At 52.0% G+C, this 27,186-nt stretch overlaps 1 protein-coding gene across 3 annotated transcripts in view; it reads right to left on the bottom strand.

Moving 5' to 3' along the window:
* The window catches only part of RAB11FIP3 (RAB11 family interacting protein 3), an 80,902-nt gene that overhangs the window by 6,050 nt on the left and 47,666 nt on the right, over window positions 1-27,186 (bottom strand). For 2 of the 3 annotated variants that reach the window (XM_059484445.1, XM_059484447.1), the window contains 7 exons: window positions 21,148-21,335; window positions 15,111-15,284; window positions 10,434-10,568; window positions 7,217-7,252; window positions 4,235-4,328; window positions 2,777-2,880; window positions 543-683 (listed from right to left, as the gene is read on the bottom strand). In XM_059484445.1, coding sequence (XP_059340428.1) covers window positions 543-683; window positions 2,777-2,880; window positions 4,235-4,328; window positions 7,217-7,252; window positions 10,434-10,568; window positions 15,111-15,284; window positions 21,148-21,335 — 872 coding nt within the window. The remainder of the gene's footprint in view (window positions 1-542; window positions 684-2,776; window positions 2,881-4,234; window positions 4,329-7,216; window positions 7,253-10,433; window positions 10,569-15,110; window positions 15,285-21,147; window positions 21,336-27,186) is intronic. The other variant, XM_059484446.1, reaches the window with a different exon arrangement.

Genomic DNA, 27,186 nt, shown 5'->3' with positions numbered 1-27,186 from the left:
TGGGTTTGCATTCCCAGGTAGAACCCCACTGTCCTCACCTCCCATGGACTGCAAGGGATGAACAACAGCAAAACACTTTGGGGAAGATGGAAAAGCCCTGTCAAATACCTGACACCTCTCCCACCCCACTTCTGCCTTTGGAATCCACCAGGCAGCATAGAGCACCCTGGCTGGGACACTCTGCCTCTTTCCCAGCTCTTTGCCTGTTTCCATCAAGGTGAAAAACATCTGGGCATCAAAAATACCCCAAGGGGTCATTTATGGGAAGCAGCATTAACAAATCCCCTCTTCATCCCCTCACTGCAGGACAGGCATGTGGATAAAGGGTGGAAACTCAACTTAAAATGCATCAGAGCAGCTCAAATAAAGAACCCAAGATTAGGTCTGTGGGCCAAAGGTGGAAATAACCAAAACTCAGGGTTTGTGGTGATTTTAGTCACCTTGAACCCATTAAACTCCCTGCCTGCCTCCCTGTGTGCCCCCAAGGCTGCCTGGGCACAGATTCTGGGCTGGCTCCAGGAGAGCTGCCCCCCCAGCCCCACCTGGCCTGCAGGTTCTCGATCTCAATGCTCTTCTCCCTCTCCATTTTGCTGAGCAGCTCCCTCTGCTTCTTGATCTCCTCCAGCAGGGTCTGGTCAGCCCTCAGCTCCTGCTCCTTCAGCTGCTCCTCGAGTGCATTTGCTCTGCAGAGAGGACAAAGAGGGGATTAAACTGCCCTGAGGAGCAGCTGCCATCCCAAGGCAGGGACCAGACTCCCCTCCCAGCCCCTCTCCCACCCCTCAGGTGAGCTGGGAGAAGCAGATGGTAAAACAGAACAAGCTTCCAGGGAAAACACAGCAATGACCATCTCAAACAGCTTCACTGCATCCCAGCACATGCAGCAGGAGAAGCAGCACCTCTTCCATCACAGGTTTCCCAAGTCAGGTTCCTTAAGGAACACAAGTATGCTATTAAAATTCCAGCCTGGGAAAGAAGTCTATTTTTAATTATTTTTAAATGTCTTCTATGCATTAGAATTATTTCCAAGTGCAGCCACACACATAGACATCTCTTCATGGGAATCTCAGAGTCACTGAGGTTGCAAAAGACCTTTAAGAGCTTCTAAGCCAAACACAAATCCCAGGGTTTGTGGTTCCACCTGCAGCAGTCATGGCAGAGAAATCCTCCTTCAGCTGTTTCCAGCAGGAAGTGGTGTCATTGCACAGAGAAAAGGCAACAGCCTCAATCCTTCTTCTTTTCACTCTCTTGTGATGACAACAAAAACCAGGGGATCTGCAGGTCACCCTTCCCTGTGTGTCAGCAGAACTGCAGATCACAGAATCCCAGAATAGTTTGGGCTAGGAGGGACCTTAAAGCCCATCCAGTGCCACCCCTGCCATGGCAGGGACACCTCCCACTGTCCCAGGCTGCTCCCAGCCCTGCCCAGCCTGGCCTTGGGCACTGCCAGGGATCCAGGGGCAGCCACAGCTGCTCTGGGCACCCTGTGCCAGGGCCTGCCCACCCTGACAGGGAACAATTCCCAATTCCCAATATCCCATCCATCCCTGCCCTCTGGCAGTGGGAGCCATTCCCTGTGTCCTGTCCCTCCATCCCTTGTCCCCAGTCCCTCTGCAGCTCTCCTGGAGCCCCTTCAGGCCCTGGCAGGGGCTCTGAGGTGTCCCTGGAGCTTCTCCTCTCCAGGTGAGCACCCCCAGCTCTGCCAGCCTGGCTCCAAGCCCTGTCCAACCTGGCCATGAGAACTTGCAGGGATGGGGCTGGAGCTGGAATTTCTGCAGTGGCTTTTCCCAGGAGAAGGCTTTTCCCAGCTGATCCCACCCTCCCCAGCACACAGCTCACCCAGCTGACACTTCCAGGCCAAGCTGCTGAAGTGAAAACATTTCCCTCACTCTCAAGTTTATCAGGGCTTAGGGAAACCTTTGTTTGAGTGGCTCAGTTCCCTGACAGGACTGTTACTTAACAGAATTACAGCCCTATAGATAAACTCTGCTGGCTTTATCTGCCCAGGGTACAGCTATGCTGGGAGAGAGGAGCCTGGCAGATTAGCACACACAGGGATTACATCATGTGGGATCCAAAGGGCTGCACCCTGGCCTGGATCCAGCAGGAGGCAAGCTCCAGGGACCATTTGGGGCAGGAAAATATATTAAACATAAATATGATATGATATAAATATAGCCATGATCTAAATATAACCATGATATAACTATATAACTATAACTATAACTATAAATAACTATAAATGTTTTTTAAAAAAATCAAGACCCAGAGTTCCAGAGACTTTTTGGGAGGGACACATGGAGCAGGGAAGCAATTAAAAAAAAAACCAAATCAAAAGACAAACGACAATAACAACAAAACCTCATCCTGAGTAGGAAGGGAACCACAAGGATCATGGATTTCAACTCCCAGCCCTGCACAGACACCCCAACAATCCCACCCTGAGAGCATTGTCCCAACACTCCTGGAGCTCTGGCAGCCTCAGGGCTGTGCCCATTCCCCTGGGCAGTGCCAGCACCCTCTGGGGGAAGAACCTTTCCTGATCTCTACCCTGACCCTCCCTGATATAGCTCCAGCAATTAAAAGCCACATGGAAAAACCACCAAAAGCCAAGTCCTGGAGCTCCAGAGAACTTAAGCCCATAAAATAGAAAATCTCCATGTCGCTGTGCCCTGTTCCCAGCTGGGATGGAGTCAATCTCCCAGGAAAGGGCTGTGGTTTGGATTTGGGAAGGGACTGAAGCAGGAGGAGGGGAAAGGCCCCCAGGTGAGGCTCTCACCTGTGCACCAGCTGCAGGTTCTCCTGCCGGAGGCGGCTGTGCTGCTCCCCGTTGGCAGCCGTGTCCTTCTCCAGCTCTGTCACCCGCTTCTCCAGGAACACCACCTGCAGCAGGGACAGGGATCAGCCTCTGGGGAGCCCCAAACCCAGAGCAGCCCCCACAGCATCCCCAAACAAGCAGGGCTCCCACTGGAACTGAGCAGTCATGCCTTGTGTATCAGCATCCCTTTAAAACATCCTTTTCCATCTGTTTTCCCAGGTTCTGACGGCTCCTGCGAACCAGTTTGGGGTCAAACACTTCACTCTTTCCTTTCTTCAACCCCTTCCTGATAGCATCCTAAAAGCAATCTAGAGGGAAAGATCCTGGTGGATCCCCAGAGCTCCATGTGCAGCACTGAGGCTGGATAACTCCCCACTGCCTGGAACAGGATGGAAACCCTGAATTTACAGATGGAGGGATCAATGGCAGCTGGTGGGGAAGGAACAGAGGTGAGGATTTTCTCCCTGTACCTCTACAGGGTTTATTCCAGATGTATTTGCATTTAATTCATTCACATTCCATATAAAACAATCCTGAGGGAGAGAAGAAATGAGGAGCATGCCTGGAAAAGCCAAACCCTGGCTCTGGGAGAAGGGCAGGAGACATGGGAGAATTAAAGAGGCCATGCAGACACACAAGGTCTTCCCATCAGAAGTTTCTCAAGTCAAATGCCTTAAAGAACTCATCTATTTTATTCAACTTCCCCTTGGAAAAATGTTGTTATTTATTTATTTTTCAAAGGTTTTCCCTGCATTATAATTATTTCTGAGTGCAGCTACACACATACACATTTCTCTTCCACACCAAGCTCCTCAGGACATTCATATTCCATAGCTGAAAGGCCATTTCCAAGGAATTTCAGGACTTCAGTAGACATCTACACAATCTTAGCTTCTTTTCCCTGTTTTTTAACTAGGAATACTCAGACAAAATCTTTCCTGTGCTCCCATCTTATCCTACAACTCTTTTCTTGTAATACCACAGGAAAATCCATCAGCATCAGCACAAAACCAACCCTACCCTGACAGCACGAGCAGAGTGTGACAGCACGAGCAGAGTGTGCCAAGGAGAGGAAGTTTCTCTTTCACATTGGGTGGGCTGCCTCAGAAAAGCAGAACATCTTCTTGTGTGAAGGAGAAGTGAAAATGCTGCCTGTGAACAGCCCATTCCTCCTCCCAGCACTCTGGGGGAAGCCACAGCCCCTGGAGAAGATGCAGTGTCACCTCCTGACCCTGCAGAGCGCCTGGAGCGCTGCTCTGCTCCTCCATCCCCTCCATGGCGAGGGCTCATCTGAAGGGAGGAGCTTCACCCTGATCCTGCCTGGGAACACTGCAGGGTACCACAGACTTTACCCTAGAACCCCTTTCCTCTCAACATTTCAGCAAAGCTCAGGGCACCAGCACGGGGAGGAGGCCCCACCTTGTCGGTGATGTCCTCGTCGGTGCACTCCAGGCTCTCCCGGTAGGATTCCTCCATCACCCCCACGGCCAGCGAGCTCGTCTGGTGCAGCTGCCTGAAACAGAGACAAACCACCCCGACCCACAGCAGCAGCGGCATCAGCCCCAGCACCGGCACCATGGCGACACCAGGTGACAGCGGCCGGCCCCGCCGCCACCTCCCGCCCTCCTCAGCCTCTCCAGAGGATCTGCTCTCCGAGTGCTGCCTGTCCCCTCACCACGGAGCTGTCCCGGGAAATCCAGCGCTCCAACGTGGACACGGGGCCGGGACTTCACACCGCGATCATTGATTGCTCTTTGGAATGGGGAGAGATAAGAGCTCCCGCTTCCCACTTTCCTTCTTTAGCCCAGCCCCAAGGCCGTGCATTATCCAGCAAAGGCCAGAGTACTGCCAGGGCTGATAAGACTGGGAAGAAGTGGGGTGCAAGGGGAGGGAGGGGGGCAAACCCCCCTGAGGCTGCTGTGACCCCCCCAGCCCAGTTAATGAGCTAATCATTAACGAGGCCTCGTGACAGCGGTGTCCCAGCTTTGTGACAAACTAAAGGAGATCCTGGCTGCTCGGTGTCCCAGCTTTGTGACAAACTAAAGGAGATCCTGGCTGCTCGGTGTCCCAGCTTTGTGACAAACTAAAGGACACACTGGAGAGGCTGCTCAGTGTCCCCAGCTTTGTGACAAGGAGGGGGAACCAAGCAACCCCTTCCCGGAGTGCCCTTTAGCTTGTCACAAAGCCGGGGACACCCTGAGAAGGGGCGGCTCGGTGTCCCCGGCTTTGTGACAAGCTAAAGGACACCCTGAGGAGGGGCTGCTTGGTGTTTCCAGTTTTGTGACAAGCTAAAGGACACCCTGAGGAGGGGCTGCTTGGTGTCCCCAGCTTTGTGACGATCTAAAGGACACCCTGAGGAGGGGCTGCTTGGTGTTTCCAGTTTTGTGACAAGCTAAAGGACACCCTTAGGAGGGGCTGCTCGGCGTCCCCAGCTTTGTGACAAACCAAAGGACACCCTGGAGAGGGGCTGCTCCCTCAGCATGGCTGTGGATCTGCCCTGGAAAGGGGGTGTGTTCCAGCCCTGGCACCCCAGGCAGGAGAAGAACACTTTGCTCTCCTGCTCTGAGCAGAGGATGGATGACAAAACCCCAGAGGTCTCTTTAAAGTTCTGTTGCTCCCAGGAATTTGTACCATTGGCTCTTGAAATCCTCCCACTCCACAGTGTGTTCATGCCAGGACTCACTAAGCACAACTGGCATTTACCAAGAGACCACAGCCTGATTTTACATCCTCACTCTCAGTTTATATTTAGATTTTAAAGTCTCAGGCACATTTGTCATTTAAATGGTGCCAAGCACAACAGGGCTTAAGCAGCTGAGATTTCTTGGCACGAGCAGAACCCGGATAAGAAAAATGAGGAAAGAGCTCTTACCAAAATAAAATCAATTTTCCAAAAGCAAATGTTTTGGGATTATTCACTAATTACAGTATCTGCAACAAAGGATTTGCTTTGGGCTGAGCTTAAGGATCTGGCTGGGCAAAACCCTGTTATCTCCCTCCTTATCACAAACCAAACCTGACTGCTCTTGAATTAACTAATATTTACACAAGCCCACACATTGCTGCCTCAGAAAAGCAAAGGGCCAGGAGGGCTCAATCCCCCATAAGATAGGGTATCTCTGTTCACAAAAGTTTAACTCAAATCCTCCCAAAATTATCTGTGCTAGGCACGGGACAAAAACGAGTCCTAAAACAGGAAACCTGGGACAGGCTGCTCCCCTCAGCCCTCCTTCCTGCCAGTGTTTTTAACAAAGCTCTAGAAAGTAAGATGAGTGGAAGTAGGAAATGTAATATCAAGGTTCTGCTTCCTTTCCAGGAGGGGAATTGTGCCAGGGGAGATTGCTGAGTGCAGGAAAAATGGAGAAGGGAAAGGTGTGAGAGCACAGTGGGAGGAAGAGGTGCAGGGAAGCTGCTTGGTCAGCACAGGGAGCAGAGAGAGTGTCAGGAACAGCAACATTCCCCAACTGGGCTCCCTGCTCCTCCACAGTGTCCCTGTCCTGCTGCAGGGAGAAATCCAACAAGAGCAGAGGGAAATCTCCCTCCTGAGTGTGGCAGAGGCAGAACAGTGAGGTAAGTGTCAGTTTATCCTTAAAATCAGGATGGCATGGGATAGGAGGGATGGGGGAGCTGGGAGAGGAAAGGTGAGCACCAGGTGACACTGAGAAGGGAGGGAAGGACCCTGTGCTCCAGAGATCTGCCTAGATATATCCAGTACATCCAATATCCCTGGGGATATGCTCACACAGAAAAGGTGACTGACATCACACAAGGTGGTTGTGCAGGACAGAAGCAGCACAGCATTAAACCTAGGTTTAAACCAGGGCTAAACCAGGGTTAAAATTCAATCAGAGCCATCTGCAGCCCACCCAGGTGTCCCAGAGCCCCTGACTGAGCAGGGGGAGCTGCTCCCACAAAGCCAAGTGCTGAGGAGGACATGGAATGAAGTGAAACAGGACCAAGAGATGTCTGAGGCAACTGGAATTTTGGGGGTGCTGGAGAATCCCTCCAGGTGGGGGAACTGACTGGTCTGGTCCTGCAGAACTCTACAGACACGGTGATACTGGGAGGGATCCCAGACTGGGACATATCCCAGAGGGGTATGTCCTTATAGAGACTCCTTCCCTGCTCCATGTGCCCCCTGCTATGGCCCTGGCAGGACAGACCATGAGGAAAAGCCCCCCCATTTTTCCTGGAAGGAATCAGGTTGCCAGCAGCCTCCAGCTGTGTGCACAAGTGAGAAACCCCCATTCCAGAAAAAAGATCTCAGAATTAAACCCATTTTTCCCCAGCACTATGGAATATATCCAGAAATACAACCCTCCAAGCTTATTTTGAGTTTTCCTTCCATGGAGCTGGCAGCTCACACGGATCAAGCAAACAACAACAGGAGTATGAGCTTACCTTGCCACCTTCTTGCTGGAAAGTCTTTTATTGGGGCTGCAAAATGAAGAAAAAACAGGAAAGAGTTAGAAAAGCTGACAGTGGAGAGCCAGGGAAACAGGAAACTGCATGGAATCCGGGGCACATCCTCTGCTCTGGCAGGGAGCCCTTGGCATGCACCCCCAAACCCCTGGGAAGGGCAGGAGAGGGGCCACTCCTGTGCTGAAGAACAAGGAATAACAAAGCACATGGAATAATGCTGGAGGAGAGCTCGCTGCCCCCTGCCACGCTCTGCTCTCCTGCTGATCCCTGCCTGAAAACTGATCCCCAAGGAAAGAGCTAAGAATAGCAGGGAGCCTGGGGCGGCTGCAGCCCGGTGCTGATGGCACACTGAGCCACATGTCCTGCACCCAGGGCTCCCCAGGCCACCCTGCCACCCCCAGAGCTCCCCTGCACTGGGCAACACCAGCACATCCATCCTTCTGCCATGATCCCACTGATCAATCCATCCTCCTGCCCTTCCACAGCCACCATGCCACTGCTGGGCTCTGGGTCACCAGGAAATGCTGCCTGCTCCTAGCCCAGAGGCTTTAGGAGCTGTTGGTGGTGTCCCTGTCTGGATTTTGAGCATGGCACTGTTGCAGTGGCTGGGGAGGGGGATAAGCTTTCTCTCCTTTTCAGGGATAAGCGACAGGAATCACTCCTTGGATCCACGTCTGAGCCAGCTGCCACCATGCCACAGCGGTCAGGGATCAGTGTCACCACAGGACGAGCAGCCAAGGGCTGTGTCACCGTGTCCCACCTGCAGGGGACAGGCTGCAGGCTCTTCCTGCTGAGAAGAACCAGCCTTTTCCACAAGCAGCTCCTTGCTGAGATGCTCCTTCCAGTCTTCTGCTCCTGACTGGTGCTGGGGAAGTGGACAGGGCTTGGATCTCACTCCTCATCGTCCACCCACGCTGGTGTCACAAGATGCCACCGGGCCACACCAAATCCTCACTCAGCTCCAGTCCAAGAAGCAGCAGCTGCATTCCCTGGTGCTTAGCTCAGTTTTAGGAAAAAAATAACAAATAAAATCCTCTGGAAGTCCACTCCTGCCTGAAGCTGCAACACGAGTTCTTCGAAGGAGGGATTAAAAATAGCTTAGGACAATTTGCTTTGTAAAGTAACCCCCAAACCTGACTGGGGGCTGTTGTCAGGGTGACCAGCCCTGGGTCAAAGTGCATCCTCAAATCCCAGACTTCCAGGGAGCACAAGAGCTGCTGCTGGCTGGGCTTCAAGGCAGCTCGGCGCCCAAGGGGAGGAGGTCAGGCCCTGGTGTTTGCCAGGAATTGTAAGGAATGGCCCCAGCACTGGGGGGAAAATATTTTCCTCTGGAAAAATCTCCTGGGGAAGCGATGGCACCTGCAGTGTCCAAAGGCTGAGACACCAGCAAGGGCACTGGAACAAAACAGAGGCACAAAGCACTTCATGCCAAGCTCCTGGAGGAGTCTTCCCTGCTTTCCCAGGCTGCACCCCAATGCTGGGAGCAAGCTCCCCAGTTTGTTCCAAGGATAAAACACTGTCTGTGTGTCCACAGTTCTTATGAGTGAGGCTGTTCTGGGGTGCTTTGGGCTTCATCCCAGCTGCCAGAATCCTCTGGAGGAGGTGTCTTCAGGCTTGTCCCAGATTTTGGTCCAGTTCCTGCTGCTCCAGGACTTGTCCCCTCTCTAAGGGCCTCACATCAGTGGTGATGCAGGGAGGAGCAGCAGGTCCTGCATGTCCCACACACTGCACAGGACACCTCCCATCCACAGCACACAAACAGGGGACACTGCCCCTTCCACACAGGCCCTTGGAATGTATTCCCAGTAAATGTGCACTTGGTGAGCCCTGAACACAGATGGAGGAATTGCACCTACTCACAGGGCAAACCAAAGCCTGTGGAATTCCCGCCATGATGGGACAGAGAAGCTCCACAGGAAATCCCACCCATCACAGGAGGCTCTGAGGTGTTAGGTAGATGTGGGGGAGAAAACCTGAAATGGAGTGGGGCTTCCAGGGAAAACCAGTGTTCTCCTTAATACCTGCATAACCTGAGACCCATCACTGACCCTCAAGGCCTCCAACAGCAAAACCAACTATTTAGCCAAGAAAAACAAAGGGAGAGACCTTTTTTCTCATTAAAAAGAATGAAATTCAAGCTCCTATTTGTTTTGCAGTTCTCTTCCCATAGACCAGGAGAGCTCCCAGATCACACTGTCCCTGCAAAGGACAGACAGAGACCAAGAACATGACAGACACCAGGTCTGAATAGCCACAACAGCCAGGAGAAGAAAGATTTATCACCAATGCCACCATCCTTCCACCCAGAGGGCTGCAACCAGCTCTGAATGAACAAATCAACAGGCAGAAATCCCTCTCCACTAGTCAGACACCACATCCAGCTGCTGCCTGGGAGACCTCCAAAACTCCATCCAAAACCTCCTGATGTTCCTGGTGTCTGTCACATCTCCCCAGCCCATGGTGACACCGGGGTGGGCAGGCTGTGGGTGAAGCTGGGTGAGATGAGACTTTACTGCTCCTTGTGGAGCAGGCTGATGCCTTCAGGTTGTTCCTGCAGCGGGAGGATGGGCTGTTCCTCCCCTTGCACACCACTCCCAGTCTTTCCTTGGTGACAGAAATACTGTGCATGGCTGTCACCCTGATTTTTTAAGATTTTCTAAGCCTTCTGATGTTTACATTCTTGTAATGAACTTTCTCGCCCACTTTCTGTAAATAACTTATTGGCTTGCATTCTTTTACAAAAGAAGAAAAATCTGATAGACTGTTAGTTTGTCCAGTGTCATTGGAGAGTTGGCACTGTCACCCTCCAATCCACTGGCACTTTTTTAGAAATCTATAAATGTTAGAGTCAGAAAATAAACTCCCCTTTTCTCACCTTGAGAACAGCAGTGTGTGCATGTTGTGTTGTTTTGTGTCCTGTAGTGACACATGGGCAGCTCACTGCTCCCATGGAACCCACCATGCACAGGCATGCAAAGAGCAGGGAATGCTCTCCTTGTCTGCCAGCATCAAAGGCTCCTCCTGCTCACCCTCCATGAGCTCCCCACCACCTCAAACACCTCCAGAGCCTCCTGTGGCTGGGTGAAACTCATCCCCTCCCCACCAGCACACAGAGGGAAAAGCTGTTGCAGACAAGGAGAGCCTCCCCAGGCAGAACATCCTTCCCAGGCTGGGATGGCCATGCACATCCAGTTACCTATTCATCTCAAGATCATTGAGGCGAGCAGAGAGATCCTCGAGGCGGTTGATTTGTTTGTGGCACTGGCTACAGTAAAACTCAAAAGCTTCATCTGCGAGAATGCTGTGCAGTTTGGCAGCGAGGGGATTGGTGCTAGAGAGATCACAAGGGTCATGTCAACAGCACAGAAGGCACAGGGAGCAGCTGCAGCCGTGGCTTCCACAAGCTGGGGGTACCTCAAGGTAGGGGAATTGTTGGTGGGAGCTATGAAATTTGAATTAAAATCTCAGGGCAGGTTGGGTCGCCTCCCACCATGGTTTTCGAAGCCAAATTAAAACCAATGTGGGGATGCTGATAATAATATAGAGAAAATTTCTAATTTAGACTAGTTTTTAACAATATGCTGCTAATTGATAATTTGTAATTGCTCAATAGAATTTATATATACTGAGGATACCTCAAGGTAGGGGGATTGTTGGTGGGAGGTATGAAATTTGAATTAAAAAACTCAGGACAGGTTGGGTCGCCTCCCACCATAGTTTTCGAAGCCAAATTAAATGTTCTATATATTATTATCAGCCAATGCAGGGATGCTGATAATAATATATAGAAAATTTCTAATTTAGACTAGTTTTTAACAATATACTGCTAATTGATAATTTGTAATTGCTCAATAGAATTTATATATACTGAGGATACCTCAAGGTAGGGGAGGTTTTGGTGGGAGGTATGAAATTTGAATTAAAATCTCAGGGCAGGTTGGGTTGCCCCCCACCATGGTTTTCAAGGCCAAATTAAAACCAATGTGGGGATGCTGATAATAATATATAGAAAATTTCTAATTTAGACTAGTTTATAACAATATGTAGCTAATTGATAATTTGTAATTGCTCAACAGAATTTATATAGTTGATAATTAGCAACATTTCCATCACTCTCCTTCCAGAGACTCCCAGCAGCTCTGAGCTTGGCCCACATTTCCAAACCCCTGAGCCAATCTCAATCCCCAGGAGCCCAGGGCAGGTGAGGTAAGTGCTTCCCACAAACCTACACCACTGCAAAGTTTATTTTCCAACAGGATTTTCCAGGCAATCTGTCCCAGGATGCTCCTGGTTTGCCTCAGTAAGTGCAGAATGAACTTGCACACTGTAGGACTGGGTGCTGTGGGCCAGGGCTGAATCTAAGGGGGATTTTAATGGATTTTGGGAAAAGGTTCTTCCCCCAGAGGGTGCTGGCACTGCCCAGGCTCCCCAGGGAATGGGCACAGCCCTGAGGCTGCCAGAGCTCCAGGAGTGTTTGGACAATGCTCTCAGGGATGTCCAGGGTGGGATTGCTGGGGTGTCTGAGCAGGGCCAGGAGCTGCCCTGGATGATCCTGGTGGGTCTATTCCCACTCAGGATATTGTGGGATTCCATGATCCTTTGGTCAGTGTCCCACTTTTCAATGGGATGCTTTAAAAGTAGAGCAGCTGTGCTGCTGCAGACCTGCCTTAGTAAAGCAGAGAGTCAGATTTTCACTGGAAATTTTTCACTTTTAAGCCAAGATGAAATGGATAGGTGCAGTTTAACACCTCACTCCTCCAAAGCACAGCCCAGCAGCAGTGCTGTGCTCCTGCAGGGAATGCCATTTGGGAAGGGCCATGGGGGTATGTATTTCACAGCTTGGGAAGCTGGGAGATATTTCCTCATGATTTGGGCAGGACAGAGAGGATTCTCAGCTGCAAATGGTTTGTGTTCATTTGGGGCCAGACTCCACAAACCCTTCCTGTGCTTCTGGAAGCCACGGATGTGAAACAAAGAAAGGTTAAATAGTGAAAAACCAAAGCAGTTCCATAAGAGAGACAGGTAAAGGTGTGAGCAAACACAAGCAAGATAAACCCAACAGGCATCAGGGAGGGGCAGTGAATCCTGGGATACACAAACACACCAGAAACTCCTGGCCTGGGGCATCCTGAGGGTGCCCTGGCCCAGCCCCCAGCCCAGGGTCAGGCCTGGAGGCTGTGCTGTCTGTACAGTATTCCCCAGCCCCCTCAGACAGGCTGGACACCAGCAAATGCCAAATTATCATCTCTTCCTATTCTTGGGAAAAAAAAAAAAAATCAATTGCAAACCATTCCCTCTGCCCCTCAGGGCAGGTGTGGCCCTGGGATAACCTTCTCCCAGCAGCAGACAGGTCTGTGGCTCAGGGTTTGTGCAGGGAAGAGGTGACAGCAGCTGTGTGGCACCTGGGGGAAGGGATGTCCCTTTTCTGGGTGCTCTTGGGTGCATTCCCTTCCCAGGTGGTGCAGCCTGGGCCAGGTGGGAACCCAAATTTAACCAGCATTAATCTACATGAGAAGAGAAGTGTGGAGGAGAAGCCCCAGGCCAGGCTGGCAGCTCCTGGGGTGTGTGCAGATCCTGCTGGCCTCGGGCTGCCCTGGCTCCCTGCCCCTGGAGTGGGTGAGAGCTCAGCCCTGGGCTGTCCCCACCCACTCCAGGATGCTGATGGGTCCCCTCCAGCTCAGCACATTCTGTGGTTGTACAACACAGAGCCTCCCTGGGCCTCCCTCCATCTCCTGGAGCATCATTTGCCTTCCCCAGGTCCTTCCTGGTGGCTGGGATGGGCTCAAGGAGCTTTTCCTTTTATGTCCCACTGAGAACTGCAAAGAGGCTTTTCCACTGGATGGATATGCAAGGGAAGGCTCAAGAGGAGAGATCACAAAGAAGAATACAAGGACTGAGCAGGAAAGCACTGCACCCCAATGTTCCCTGAAGGCTCTTGGGGTTTGTCTTCATCTTCTAGAGTTGTGGCAGGAGAATTTCTAGAAATTATTCCCATTTAGAGATTCCTGGAATGGAAAGAGGCTGTGGTAATGTGGCCGTTAACCAGGGACAGCCTGTGTCCCCTCAGGTGTGTTTAAACACCCTGAGGCTGCTCAGGCATGGAATGATTTGGATGGGAAAGGGCATTAGAGCCCATCCCACTCCACTCCTGCCATGGCAGGGACACTTTCCACTATCCCAGGCTGCTCCAAGCCCTGCCCAGCCTGGCCTTGGGCACTGCCAGGGATCCAGGGGCAGCCACAGCTTCCCAGGGCCTGCCCACCCTCACAGGGAACAATTCCCAATTCCCAATATCCCATCCATCCCTGCCCTCTGGCAGTGGGAGCCCTTCCCTGTGTCCCTTCCTACCCAAAGTCAGAAGAGCTGCACAGACTCAGGGAATGTTTAGGGCAGGATTTCACACACACAACAATAATCCAAGGGAAGGCTAGGCCTGAGAGGCATGAGGAAATCCTTCAGCTCCAAGAGCCCCACGTTCCTGACTCCAGAGGCTTTGCAGGGTTTATCTGCAGCCTCCCTCCCCAGCAAGCCCCAGCAGAGAAGCTCCAGCACAAACCACCACAACCTGTGTGGCCACGTGCCCAGGGAGCCCCTCCCAGCACAGGGAAGATGGGATAAGGCGTGGATCAGATCCAGAGACAGAGCAGAGCAGAGATGCTGCCCTGGCAGAGCAAGATTGGAACACTGGCAGCGTGGGGAAACTGGGAGCTCTGGCCTCATGGTAAAGAAAAAGTTCAAGAGATTTAAAAGCTCCTTTAGCTGGGTATTTTCTTGCCAGGAGCCTTCTGGATGAGGCTGGCAGGAAAAATGAACACCAAGGCTGGGTTTTAATCAGAGTTCTTCCTGTGCCACAGCACCAGCACAGCCAGCCCCACATTCCTGTATGGAGCAAGCCAAGGACAAGCAGGGATCAGAGACTGTGCAGGGTATCCCAGTGCTGGAGCACTGCTTTCCTAAAGGGAAAGGTTGGGGATTCTTTACTCTCCTATTTGCCATTAACACCTCCAACATTGCTGCTGCACCAGCCAAAAAGAGATGAGCCCTGACCTGCTCTTCCCTGCCAGCCCTGTGCACCCAGAATTGTCTAAACTCCGTGAAGGGTTTGGGAAGCTGGGAAAAACAGGAAGATGGGAAAAAAAAGAAGTTTTGGGAAGTTTACATGGCTGCAGAAAGGCGCAGATGTGTCACTCCAAAGAGAAAGAAGTATATTTTTGTCTTTAGCACCGGTGTGTGGCTGGCAGGGAACACTCCTGCTGGCAGAGTTGTGCCTCCAATGCAGGAACACATTCCCAGTGTTACCTGTCATCCCAGACACTTTGTGGGCTGCAGCACTGATGATATTCCAGCTTTTACTAATTTTCTTTAGACAGTAAGTATTGATAGGGTGTGTACCACCCCACCAGCTCCTCAGCCCATCCTGCTCAGACTGGAAAATGGACTTTTTCCTGGTTTCAGACCCTAAAGCAAGGAGGAAATGCTACAGCCTGCTTCCTGCTCTGCACATCCCTAGAGAAGGAATGCTGCTGCAGCTCATGCAAATCCAACCAAACATTGCATCAAAGCCCAAAATAATAAAAGAGGGAAAAACCATTAGAGTAATCCTGCAGGATCAGGGGTAAAGCTGCAGGTGATTTTCTCTCCTGGAAGGTTCAGTGAGGGAGAGTGTGACACTGGAAATGCAGACAGCTCTTCCACCTCCTGCTGGGTGTCACAGGACAGGCACTGACCAGGGAAAGGAACCATGAGGGGGGGAATTCCTCCTCCACTTCCAAGCCCATTATCCCCTTGGATCCAGAGTCTGCCAGGCTGGCAAATCCCAAGGAAACCCCAGTCCCACAGAGCAGAGTGAAGCAGCACCAGGGCTGGGCATTACCTGGGAGAGAGGAAGGAGGAGCTGCCAAAGCTGCTTTCCCCATTACACAAAGGGTCTGGGAACAGGTCGGCCTCGTTGCCCTCCCCGTAATCCTCGAAATGCTCCTCCCCGCTGATGACGGTGACAATGGAGTGGCTGAGCTCGGAGCCCAGGGCCAGCTCGTGGGGGTGGGACCTGGGGGAACAGACAGACAGAGGTTAGAGGGGCCACAGCAGCCTTGGCATTGCATCCAGGACATCCTCCTTCTGAGTATGGGGTTTGCACTTGGCAAGGGAGTGTGGGAAGCTGATGGAAGTTTCCCCCATGTCCAGCAGAGCCCATCCCTGGACTCCTCTCCCATGTCCAGCAGAGCTCATCCCTGGAATCATCTCCCATGTCCAGCAGAGCCCATCCCTGGAAGTTTCCCCCATGTCCAGCAGAGCCCATCCCTGGAATCCTCTCCCATGTCCAGCAGAGCCCATCCCTGGAAGTTTCCCCCATTCCAGCAGAGCCCATCCCTGGACTCCTCTCCCAGGTTCAGCAGAGCTCATCCCTGGAATCCTCTCCCATGTCCAGCAGAGCCCATCCCTGGAAGTTTCCCCCATGTCCAGCAGAGCCCATCCCTGGACTCCTCTCCCATGTTCAGCAGAGCCCATCCCTGGACTCCTCTCCCAGGTTCAGCAGAGCCCATCCCTGGAAGTTTCCCCCATGTCCAGCAGAGCCCATCCCTGGTGGCTCCAAGATGGACTTGCTGCTGGCTGAGGTTGACCCCACCAGGAATGGCACCTCTGGGATACCAGATTTGAGAGGGAAAACACAAAAAAGGGATGGGGCAGTGAACTGAGTGCAGAGAAGAGTGAGGTGAGGACACTGGAGAGGAACAGCTCTGCAGGGCCAAGAGCTGCTCCAGGCACCAGAGCTGAGATTCCCCTGAGATTCCTGGGATGACCCCGAGATTCTGTGCCCATGGGGAGGCAGCTGTGTCCCAGCAGCCCATGGAAGGCAGGGAGGTGCAGAAATGCACCTGCAGCCCCTGCAGCAGCCCAGGCCTGGAGCAGGGGGTGCCTGAGAGGGGCTGTGAGCCCGTGGGAAGCTGTGCTGGGACAGGATCCTGCAGGGACCTGCAGATCCATGGAGCCCATGCTGGAGCGGGGTCCTGGTTGGATCTGTGACCCTGTGAGGGACCCAGGCTGTGCCTGAAGGAGTGACCTCACAGCAGTGACACACAGGGCAGCAGTTCCTGGAGAACCCATGGGATGGACTCAGGCTGGAGAGGCTCAGGGAGAGCTGTCTCCTGTGCAATGGACCCACACTGGGGCAGGGAAGGGAACTCTGACTCCTCTCCCTGAGCAGTGGTTGGAACAATTTTTGATGAACTGACCACAACCCCCACTCCCATCTCCCTGTGCCTTGGGGAAGGAGGGATGATGGGGGGTGAATGATTTTTTAAGGTCTGATTTTACTTCTCATTATCCTGCTCTGATTTGTTCAGTAATAAATTCAATTAATATCCCAAATTCGAGTCTGTTTTACACATGATGGTATTTGATGAGTGATTTCTCCCTGTCCTTATCTCAGCTCATGAACCCTTTGTTATATTTTCTTTTCCTGTCCATCTCTGGAGGGCAGGGATGGAGCAGCTTTGGTGGGTTCCTGGTGTCCAGCCAGGGTCAACCCACCCCACCAAGGGAGTGATGTCCAAGTGAGTGATGTGCCCATTTTGGCAGAGTAGGACAGGACAGAAACAGCCCAGGCACCACTAGGAAGTTCATGGTGATTTTTTACCCCAATAAACCAAGTTTTTCCACTGACAGCTGCAACTGGGGACACTCAGACTTGCAGGACAGTGGCCAGGGTTGGTGACAAGCCCTTGCTTGACTAAAACACCAATTTCTGTGATTGTCATGGCAGAGAAAGAGCTGGGCATATCCCAGCCCCATCCCAAATGCCGTGAGTTCCACAGCAGCCCGTGCCAGGCTCACACTTGCTCGTTGCTGCCTAATCCTCTCAAGGCTTTAACCCCATAACCCTGGGGGATTGGTGCTGGGGAGGGGAGGGCTCAGGCAGCTGGGACAGACCCCCTGCAAGACAAAGGAGCCCTTTCCCTGCTCCTGCTGGGAACACACTGTGTGTGACAATGCTGCAGTGGGGAATGCTGCTCCACGTGTTTTTAACACCAGAGCCAGGAGGCTGCAGCGTGTTAAAGCTCAGTGCAAACCCTGAACACACCCAGCACAGCTCCTGGGATGTCCCTTGCTCCTGAGGGGACACAGCTGAGCACAGAAAAGCTCTGGAAGAGCCTTTCCATTGCATGGAGACACAGAACCCTGGAATGGTTTGGGCTGGAAGGATCTTAAAGCTCAGCCCATTCCATCCCCTGCCATGGCAGGGACGCCTTCCACTGTCCCAGGCTGCCCCAAGCCCCATCCAACACTGCCAGGGATCCAGGGGCAGCCACAGCTGCTCTGGGCACCCTGTGCCAGGGCCTGCCCACCAAGCCAAGCCCCCTTTCCTGCCCAGGACTATGGAAGTTTCCAAATTAAGCTGGAGAAAAGGCAGGAGGGATTTGCAACAAACGGGCTGTGAAAGCAGCCACAGGGCCACAGCTCTGTGTTTTGGGGGGTTTAACAATGCTCTGCTCTCCAAAATTCTAGGCTAAAAATCATAATAATATTGGTTTATTACAGAAATTGGTATTGGCTATGCCCTTATCTCCATGCACTTGCTAGCAGAGAGAAATGGAATATGAGCAGATTGCTGGACTAAACCAGAAAGAAAAAAAGATTACAGATAAGCCATTTATGACAAAAAAACTGCTCTATCTGAAGGATTTGCCCTTATCCTGCTAATATAAACATGTCAACCCTCCAGATCTCTATTTAACCACAAATAAATCCAGCCCAGCTTGTGGGCATCTGCACATACTCCTCCTGCCCTTGGAAGTACCAATATTCCACAGTGGGATCCACTGGAACCCATCCATCCCTGTGGTGAGTCAGACCTTCACCAAAAGCAGTGGAAATCACTCCAGGAATAGAAGCCAGGGGGTGGAATTGATAATTCAGAAGCAAAACCCAAGCCCAGAACTCTAAATTTGGGGTTGTGGTTTGATAAGCACTGTACAGAAGCAGATCTGATCAGGCACCTGGAAACCCTCAACCTAGGCAGTAAATTATATTTCCTATTCCCATCTTGAGGCTCAGGCAGCTTCAGGATGCAGAGTCCAACTAATCTTCAGTACACACAGCCTAAACAAGCTTTAAGCTCAAACCATTTCAGGTATGTTGAGCTCTGAGAGCACCTGAGAAGTGATGCTGAAGCTGATTCAGCCCAGCAGCTGCACTGGGGGACTGTACTCTGAGCACCAGAGGTTTCCTCCTGTGAGGTCTGATGGCACCAAAACCAGCCCTCAGCACTCCCACAGGTTCCCATTTCAAACCTTTCAAATCTATAAATCAAACCAAGTTCTTGGGTGCCTGGAATTTGCACACATTGAACAATCTGGGAAAAGGCCTGGACAGGGTGCACAAAGGACATCTGACCTTCCCAAGCCCACAGCTGGGGTAACAGGGAATAACAGAATGGTTTGGGTTGGAAGGACCTTAAGGCCCATCCAGTGCCACCCCTGCCATGGCAGGGACACCTCCCACTGTCCCAGGCTGCTCCCAGCCCTGCCCAGCCTGGCCTTGGGCACTGCCAGGGATCCAGGGGCAGCCACAGCTGCTCTGGGCACCCTGTGCCAGGGCCTGCCCACCCTCACAGGGAACAATTCCTAATTCCCAATATCCCATCCATCCCTGCCCTCTGGCAGTGGGAGCCATTCCCTGTGTCCTGTCCCTCCATCCCTTGTCCCCAGTCCCTCTGCAGCTCTCCTGGAGCCCCTTCAGGCCCTGGCAGGGGCTCTGAGGTGTCCCTGGAGCTTCTCCTCTCCAGGTGAGCACCCCCAGCTCTGCCAGCCTGGCTCCAGAGCAGAGGGGCTCTGAAGCATCCCTATGGCTTCCTCTGGACTCTCTCCAACAATCCTGTCCCTCCTGTCCTGCTGACCCCAGCCTTGACAAGCATGGGGACCACCTGCTCTCCCCCCTTTCCCCAGGCAGTTCTGTACCTACAGGCAGGTGAATCCTCTCCCCCAATTCCCCAGGCATTCTGTACCTACAGGCATGTGAATCCTCTCCCCCAATTCCCCAGGCATTCTGTACCTACAGGCAGGTGAATCCTGTCCCCCCATGTCCCCAGGCATTCTGTACCTACAGGCAGGTGAATCCTCTCCCCATGTCCCCAGGCATTCTGTACCTACAGGCAGGTGAATCCTCTCCCCATGTCCCCAGGCAGTTCTGTACCTACAGGCAGGTGAATCCTGTCCCCCCATGTCCCCAGGCAGTTCTGTACCTACAGGCAGGTGAATCCTCTCCCCAATTCCCCAGGCAGTTCTGTACCTACAGGCAGGTGAATCCCAGGCAGGCTGCCTTCCCCAGCGGGCGGGAGCGCACGCAGGCTGCCATGGCCCTGCAGGGACCCCGTGCTGCTGGCAGGGAGCTCTCAGCTGATTATCTCCCAATTTAACTGTCACTGAGCTGGCCTGCTGCAGTGAGAAGAGCCCAGCTGGATAATCCCATTTCTGCTCTAATCCACAGCACCCTTTCAACCCCGGGCCTAGTGCTGCTTGTTGCCTCTGTGATGTCCCCAGATGGGATTTTGGGGTGGGAGGGAAGCTTGGAGCTCCCAAAAAGCAGAGCTGCAAGCACTCCCTGGAGCACCAACTCTGGGCCTTGTGTTTTGGGACAAACCTCTTCCTGTGTGTTACAGACCTTAAGCAAAGGGGATTCCAGAGGTTTGGTGTAGATTGGTGTTCTTGGGGCACTAACCTGGCACTGGCAGATGGACTGACATGTCCAGGATGGGGCTTGGACAAACCTGGTCTAGTGGAAGGTGTCCCTACCCATGGCAGAAGGTGGAATTAGATGAGCTTTAAGGTCCCTTTCAACCCAAACCATTCTGTGATTCTGATCCTAAAGGACTTCTTCCCTGCCCTCCTGCCTGCCAGCATCCCAGTTTCACCCCAAACCCCACTTTTCCTCCAAAAATGGGGTGGGCCCAGGAGCAGTTTTGCCAGCAGCAGTTCAGACCCAGGGAAGGAGATCTTGGCTCACATTTCTGTGCTCCAGGCAGAGGTTTCAAACCAGTTATTACAGGAGGTGGTTGCACATCAAAGGGCACACATGTTTTTAGGGAAAACAAAAATAGAATGAGTTCCCCTCCTGACTGGAAAATTATATGTTGTGTTTCTGGCTTAAGTGATAGATTAAAAACTGCAAGTCTTTCAGGTGTTTGGATCACCTGAGAAGTTATTTTAGAGGTTAAAGATGCTAATGAGGGTACAGAAGATCTCCCAAGGCAAGCAACGATTAACTCAAAGAGATTGCCAGGCTGGGCTCCAAACCAGCCTACACAAACCAGCCTAATTATTCTCCTTATTCCTCCAGAAGAGCTATTTTGGTCTTGCACGTTGTTACAAACACAAAATGATGCCTCAGGTTTCAGCTTTTATATTTTTCATAATCTGTACAGCTTTAGTGTGTGGGTCTGGGATTTGTATTAGGGGATGGTGAGCTCTCTGCACAGAGCAGGGAGACTAAACAATTCCTTCTCTAGCTGGGGACCAAGGATAAATGATCCAAATCTCAGGCCCAAGAGCACAAACAACATGGACTGAAGAGAGAAAAACAAGGAGGATGGGACTTCATGGGCTGGGGGTATAATTGATGAATTAAGTCCAATATGCAAATGGAGCAGAACTTATAAATGTGACTGGTTGTTCATTTTGTGACCATTTTGGTTCATTTTGGGTGCAGTCCTGGCTGGGCTCTTGTGCTGCCCAAGGTGCATCCATCGAACCCTCCTAACAAATTCCTACTTTATTCTTTAACTCCATCAAATCTCTGTTCTAGGGCAGCCTTCACAAGGCATCAGAAGAACAGCCCAATTTCCAGCAAGACAAACTGGGTGTGAAGCCCTGGGGCTGTGTCTCCCCCATGCCCTGTGTGGGGTTTCTCCTCACCCATGCTCCGGCTCCTCGATGGGATCGGTGAACTCCGAGTGCACGGCGGAGTCGATGGCGCTGTCGGTCTCCACCTCGTCGTGCATCTCGTGCTGCACCAGCGTGCTGGTGTCCTCATCTGTGAAGGTCTCACACTCGCTGTAGGTGCTCTCTGAGCCCATGTAGGCACTGTCAGTCACCTCATTTGCCTGCTTAAAACAAATACACAAGAAGCAAAACGATAAGATTCTACAGCTGAGTGGGTTCGTGGCAGAATTTTGGCTGTGCTGCATTTCTGAGCACAGGAATCCAACTTCTGGAATCACCCCAGGCCCAGGTGCTGCTCTGTGGGCACCACAGGGTGCACCTCAGCCTTTGCAGGGCTTGGGAAGCAGATCACAGAAACAGGGACTAAATAAGAGTTGGAGGGAGGTTTTGTTGTGAGCCAGGATGGATTTGGCCAGGGCAGGAGGGATTACCCACTGCTGACTCAGCAGTTCCCATCACTGCTGCTTTCTCCCACCCCATTCCAAGAGGACATGCTATTATTAATCTGAATTCTCTGCAAAAACCACCATTCAAAACTCCCAATTAGCCCTTGGAGCACCTTTTTTTTTTTTGTCCTGTCTGGTAAAACCATCCATCCCTCAACAGCAAATTAACTGTTTCTAAATCTCCAATACATCTTCTGATTTGCAGGGACTCAAATCCCCACACTTCAACTGGAGCAGCATCTCAAATCCATCACTGAGCAGGCTCTGGGAAAGCAGCAGGGTTTGTGTTCTAAGATTTATAGTGCAGGGGGAACTGAGTTTTCCAGTTCTGCACCCCAGGCAGGTTCAGCTTCAGTTTCAGCTCCCACACACAGGCAGGGACAATCCCTTCTGATGCTGATCTCTGGAGAGCCATGGCGGCAGCAGCAGCAGAACCTCCCCAAAAGGCAAAGTTCTTGTTCCCCCTCACAGTGCCAGCCCCTCTCCTAAGATTTGGGGATTTCCCCAGCATGCCTTGGAGCAAATGAAGGAATTTTGGGATTGCCAGTGCTGGTGCTGAGCTCCAGCTGATTCCCTGTCACTGGGCAGAGGGGTGGGAGCCCTCCTGCCAGGCCTCCAGGTGAGGAGCTGCCCATGAGAAGCCATCTGCTCCTCCTGAAGTTCACCTGGTGGGATCCCACGTGCTCAGCTGCTCCTCCAGCACAGCAGCAGAGCAAACAGCAGCAGTTTGAATGCAGACTGAAGCAAAACCCTTTACCCCTGCCAGGGCACTCAGAACAGTTTTCAGGGCTTTTTCCAAGGGTTTTAGAGAAAATCACGTTTCTCAAAGCACTGTATTCATAAAATCATGGAGTGGTTTGAGTTGGAAGGGACTTTAAAGCCCATCTCATTCCACTCCCTGCCTATTCCACTACCCCAGGTGGCTCCAAGCCCCACTCAGCCTGACCTTGGACACTTCCAGGGGCAAAAAGGGACAGAAAACCCTGAAGGGATGGAGAGAAAGAGCTGATACCAGCAATTCCCACTCCATGTGGCCACTGGGAGCAGCCAAGTGCCTCAGCCCAGCCCTGCTTTGCTCTCCCAGCCCTGTGCCCACCACACTCAGCAGGATGGACACAGTCAGGAGCTGCTCTTGGAAGCCTGGCTCAGCTCCCACCTGGTTTGTGGACACCAGCACCTCCAGGACACCTCCCTGAAGTTAAACACAACACAAACCTGCCCAGAGCTGAAGTCAGGGTTTGCTCCAGGGAACTCCACCAAGGCAGAGCCTGTGCATGTCTTGCAGAGAAGAAACAAAAGCCTCTAAAACCCCCACCCACTTAAAAATGCATCAATCCACCAAAACCACTTACACACCTAAAGCTGGGACTTGCTTAAGTGCTTTACTGGATTTATGCTGCATTTTCTAGAAACACCATTAATGCTCCAGCAGGAGGGACAAAGGGAAGGAGAGGCTTGACCTGCCTTGGCTTGGTCACAGACAGAGAGAGCCCAAGAGATGACAGCAGCCACCCCCAGCTGCACATTCCCCTCCCTTCTGCCTGTTTGAAAAGGATTTCATGCCAAACTGGAAAGAATTTTGCTTGCACACTACAAAATAAAGGCTGCTTTTTAAATACCAACCCTGCCCCCCTCCTTCTCACTGGAAAAGCTTACATTTAAACACAGGTTGAAGTATTATAATGAGCAAATGGAAGTATTATCATAAGCACAGAGAAAAGACAACTACTGAAAGAAGCCAAAAAAACTCCAATTCACAAGTAATTTGATTAGAAACCCTGCTGTGGTTGCTGCTGACCCTCTCAACATGAAGCAAAGCAGGAGCTGAACAGTGCCCTCAGTCAAATGTTGGAACAAGAGGACCTTTAAGGTCCCTTCCAACCCAAACTATTCCATGATTCTATGATTTCTCTATCAAATTGTTCCAAAACACATTATTGGTGGGAAATGCACACATGGACAGGCTGGATTTGGGAGCAACCCTTTTGGAGTAGGAGAAGCACAAGACATCAACCATTGTCCTTCAGCCACACCAAAGATATGCATCAATTTATTACCTAAAAATTGAATTTTTCCTTTGTGATACCAGCCTAGATGAGGTTTCAAAAGCAAGGGAGCCCTATTAAAATTAAACCTGTGTGGACAATGAGTTAAGAAGCAGCTGAAACTGTAAACAAAGTCCTTCCCCTGAGCACGAGCGTGGAGAACTTTGCTGCACATTTCACCACAGAATCAGTAACTAAACCTCAGGAAGAGATGCCAGGAGGAGATAGGCAAACCAAGGGGGTTCAGGTATTGCCAAATGCCTGACAGAGCCAAATCTCTGTCCCTGGCCAAGTGTGAAGGTACAGAAAGTTCTTATTTCTGGCCTCATGAGCAGCTGGTTTGTGCAGTGACCCTTCAAACCCCCCTGCCACAGCTCTCCTTCAGCCAGCTTTGCCTTCCTGTGAGCAGAAAGTAAATATTTTTTCCAGCTTAAAAAAAAGCCAAATGCACACTTAAAAAACATCCATGGGCTCAGGACAGCCAGGCTGGGCTACACCCACCCCAGGGGACTTGCCAGGAACATCAGTGCCACGTTCAGAGCGGGGCTGGTGTCACCAATATCAGTGCATTTTGATTTTTTATCCAATAAAACACACCCTGAGGTGCTTCAGGCAAATTCAGACATTAAAACTGGGACTCAGGCACACGCAGAGTTCTGAGCTGGAACAGGATCAGGGTTTGATGGAGGTACCAATCCCAAATCTAACAGGTATTTCCCCAGAGCCACACCTGGCTGACAGGACAGGGGCCACCCAGAGGCATCTCTGCCTGCTCAGGGAAACTCCAGGGATCTGAGAGCCCAGGTGAGCACTCCTGCTTCTAAAAGCAAATAAATGGTGAAGTCAGCACTGGGATGATGTAACATGCCCTGATGAAACACGTGAGGGGCCTTTAGGAGCCTTCTCCAGCAGCAGCTCATCCATCCCAGGCATCTGATGACATCTGGGAGTAAAGATTACTCAATTAGATGTTGTAGAGTGCCATAAAACCACCTGGATTTTTAAAAAAGCTGCTGCAGCGTGAGGAGAGGAATTCTTGGGAATCACCTGCAAGGTCCAGGCAGGGACAGAAGGTTCAGCACAAGCTCAGCCAAGGCGTTGCCTTGGAAAGGAGGGCAAAGTCTGGCTCCCAGGGAGGTTCCTTCCAGGCAGGGCTGTCCCTGGAGCTGTCCTGGCATCCCAAAGCTCTGCTGTCCTTGAACACACTCTGAAGGTTGGGAGGGGAAGTGAGTGACAAGGAAAAGGAAAAACAACTCTGTTTTGCCAGCAGTGTGAGCCTGTTCCTGAAGAATCCAGCCCTGATTGTGCACAGGATGCAGAGGAGATAGATCAGCTACAAAAATCCCCCTCCAAGGACACCCTGTGGCCCTGACAGCAGTGAGAGTGCCAGGCTGGGAGCCAGGGAGAAGGGACACCGTTGTGTTTATAGTCCCACATGAATGCAGCTGGCCCCAGGGCAGCTCAGCCTCTGGGATGCCACTTTGGGTCTCAATTTTGCCCTCTTGCCACACACCAGGGCAATGCCAGCTTTTCAGGGAGCCTCTGCTCAGCCCTGGCTGAAGGCAGCTTGCACAGCTCAGCCCCCGGAGGTGGGGATGTTACACTCCATCAAGGCTGGGCAAGAGAAATGTGCTGCATCTGTTTGGACAGATTGAAAACTCACTCAGCCCAAAACCAAACCCCAAACCAACTCACAAAACACCACAGCTGGCAGGATGTCCCCAGCACCCCAAAAACCAGCAGGCACCATCCCTGCTGGTCCAGCTCCTCAGGGAGAACAGGCAGAGAGGAGTGAGAAGTTACACCACAGTCTATGGAGTCACAGAATTGTGGAATGGTTTGAGTTAGAATGGACATTAAAGTTTTGCCCAGTCCCACCTCTGCCATGGACAGAGACACCTTCCACTATCCCAGGCTGCTCCAAGCCTGGCTTTTGACAGTTCCAGGGATCCAGGGGCAGCCACAGCTTCTCTGGGCACCCTGTGCCAAGGCCTGCCCACCCTGCCAGGGAACAATTCCTTCCCAATATCCCATCTAAATCTCTCCTCTTTTAATCTAAACTATTCCCATGAAAAAAAAAATCAGGTGGATGTGCCCATGTAACAAGTCAGGTGCTTTCCTTGCACCTCCAGGGCTGAACCCGATCCCTCTGGAAATCCAAGCCCTCTTCACTTTGTGTCAGCTCGCAAAAACCCACCTGTGGAGACATCCTGTCCGGAGGCAGAGCCAGCTCCGGGAGTTGCTTCTGCGAGGCAGGAGGGAAGCAAAGTCCAGGGGAGCCGGGAGGCTTAAGGAGCGAGCTGGAGTCCCAACAGAGCGCCTTTTGTTCCCGAGCTGCCGATAAGGAGCAGAGCTCCGGCTCACTTCCCTGCCGGTGAGCGCAGCCTCCTCCCGCTCCCCTGGATTCCAAAATAAAAGCTCGTTTTGGGAGCACTCCGGGTGCTCACACTTCCCAGGAATCCATCCCCAGAGAAAAAGGTTGAATCTGAAAGCGACCTGTCGAGGTTTATCTCGGCCTTCCTGGTGTTTCTGGTGAATAATTAAGCGTTAAGTAGCAAATTCCTTCCTTATAGCCACGAATAGAGGGATGTATAAAGCCTGGATTGCTCACCAGGGGCAGGTCAGAAGCGCTTTGGTGACTCAGAGGATGGTCTGTGGCAGGCAGTGACAGTGCTGACCCCAAAGAAGGTTATAACCACCCCAATGCCAGCCTCCTCCTGCAAACAGGAGCCAGCCCCGTGGGAGAGCTGAGCCATGGGATTTTCCTCTCTCCACGGCACAGAGAGGCCTCGGCACCGCTCGCACCTACAAGTTCTGAGGGTTTCCTCAGGTTTTCTGTTTCCTCTCTGCAGAAACCACACGCACATCAGCGCTGCTAACCCAGCACAAACCCCCAGATTTACTGCCATTACCTTCCCAAAGCAGGTTTTGCCCTTTTCTCTGGGTTATCCTCGCTGTGCTGCGGGGTGATCCCTCCTGAGCTCGGAGCAGAGGGCACTGCTGAGCAGCGCTGCCCGCAGTGTCCGGACCCTGACAGGAGCCGAGCTGCCCCAGGCCAGCCCGGACTGCTGCTCCCAGCACGGCAGCAAGGAGTTATGCTTTAACCCGAGCTCTGCCCCTGCCTGCTCCTCACACAGCAGGGCACAGCCCCTGTGCTCCTCTGCTTGTGCCTCACGACCTCAGAGAACATCTGAACTCCCAGGAGAGCCCAAAATCAGACACTGAATTAGGAAACCCCAATCCCTGCCTGTTTTACTTCTCAAACTCTTATTGAGACACCTCTGCTTGCACTGCTGCTCCCTCAGCTCCCAGCCCTCCCGTGTCCCACAGCCCAGTTCCCACGTTCCCAATCTCACACACTCTGCTGTGGTTCAAGATAAGGCTCCAAGGACTTTGTTTTCCAAACTCCTTCCAGCCTATTTCCTACTGGGCAAACACTTCAAATGGGATCTTTTCTGACCAGCAGAGAAATTTTTCACCATAGCCCTGCACTTGGGTCCTGCCTTCAGGGACATCCCTGT

Source organism: Ammospiza nelsoni, chromosome 17 (assembly GCF_027579445.1).
Source record: "Ammospiza nelsoni isolate bAmmNel1 chromosome 17, bAmmNel1.pri, whole genome shotgun sequence".
NCBI classification, from domain to species: Eukaryota; Metazoa; Chordata; class Aves; order Passeriformes; family Passerellidae; genus Ammospiza; species Ammospiza nelsoni.
This window is presented reverse-complemented; position numbering and strand designations above follow the sequence as displayed.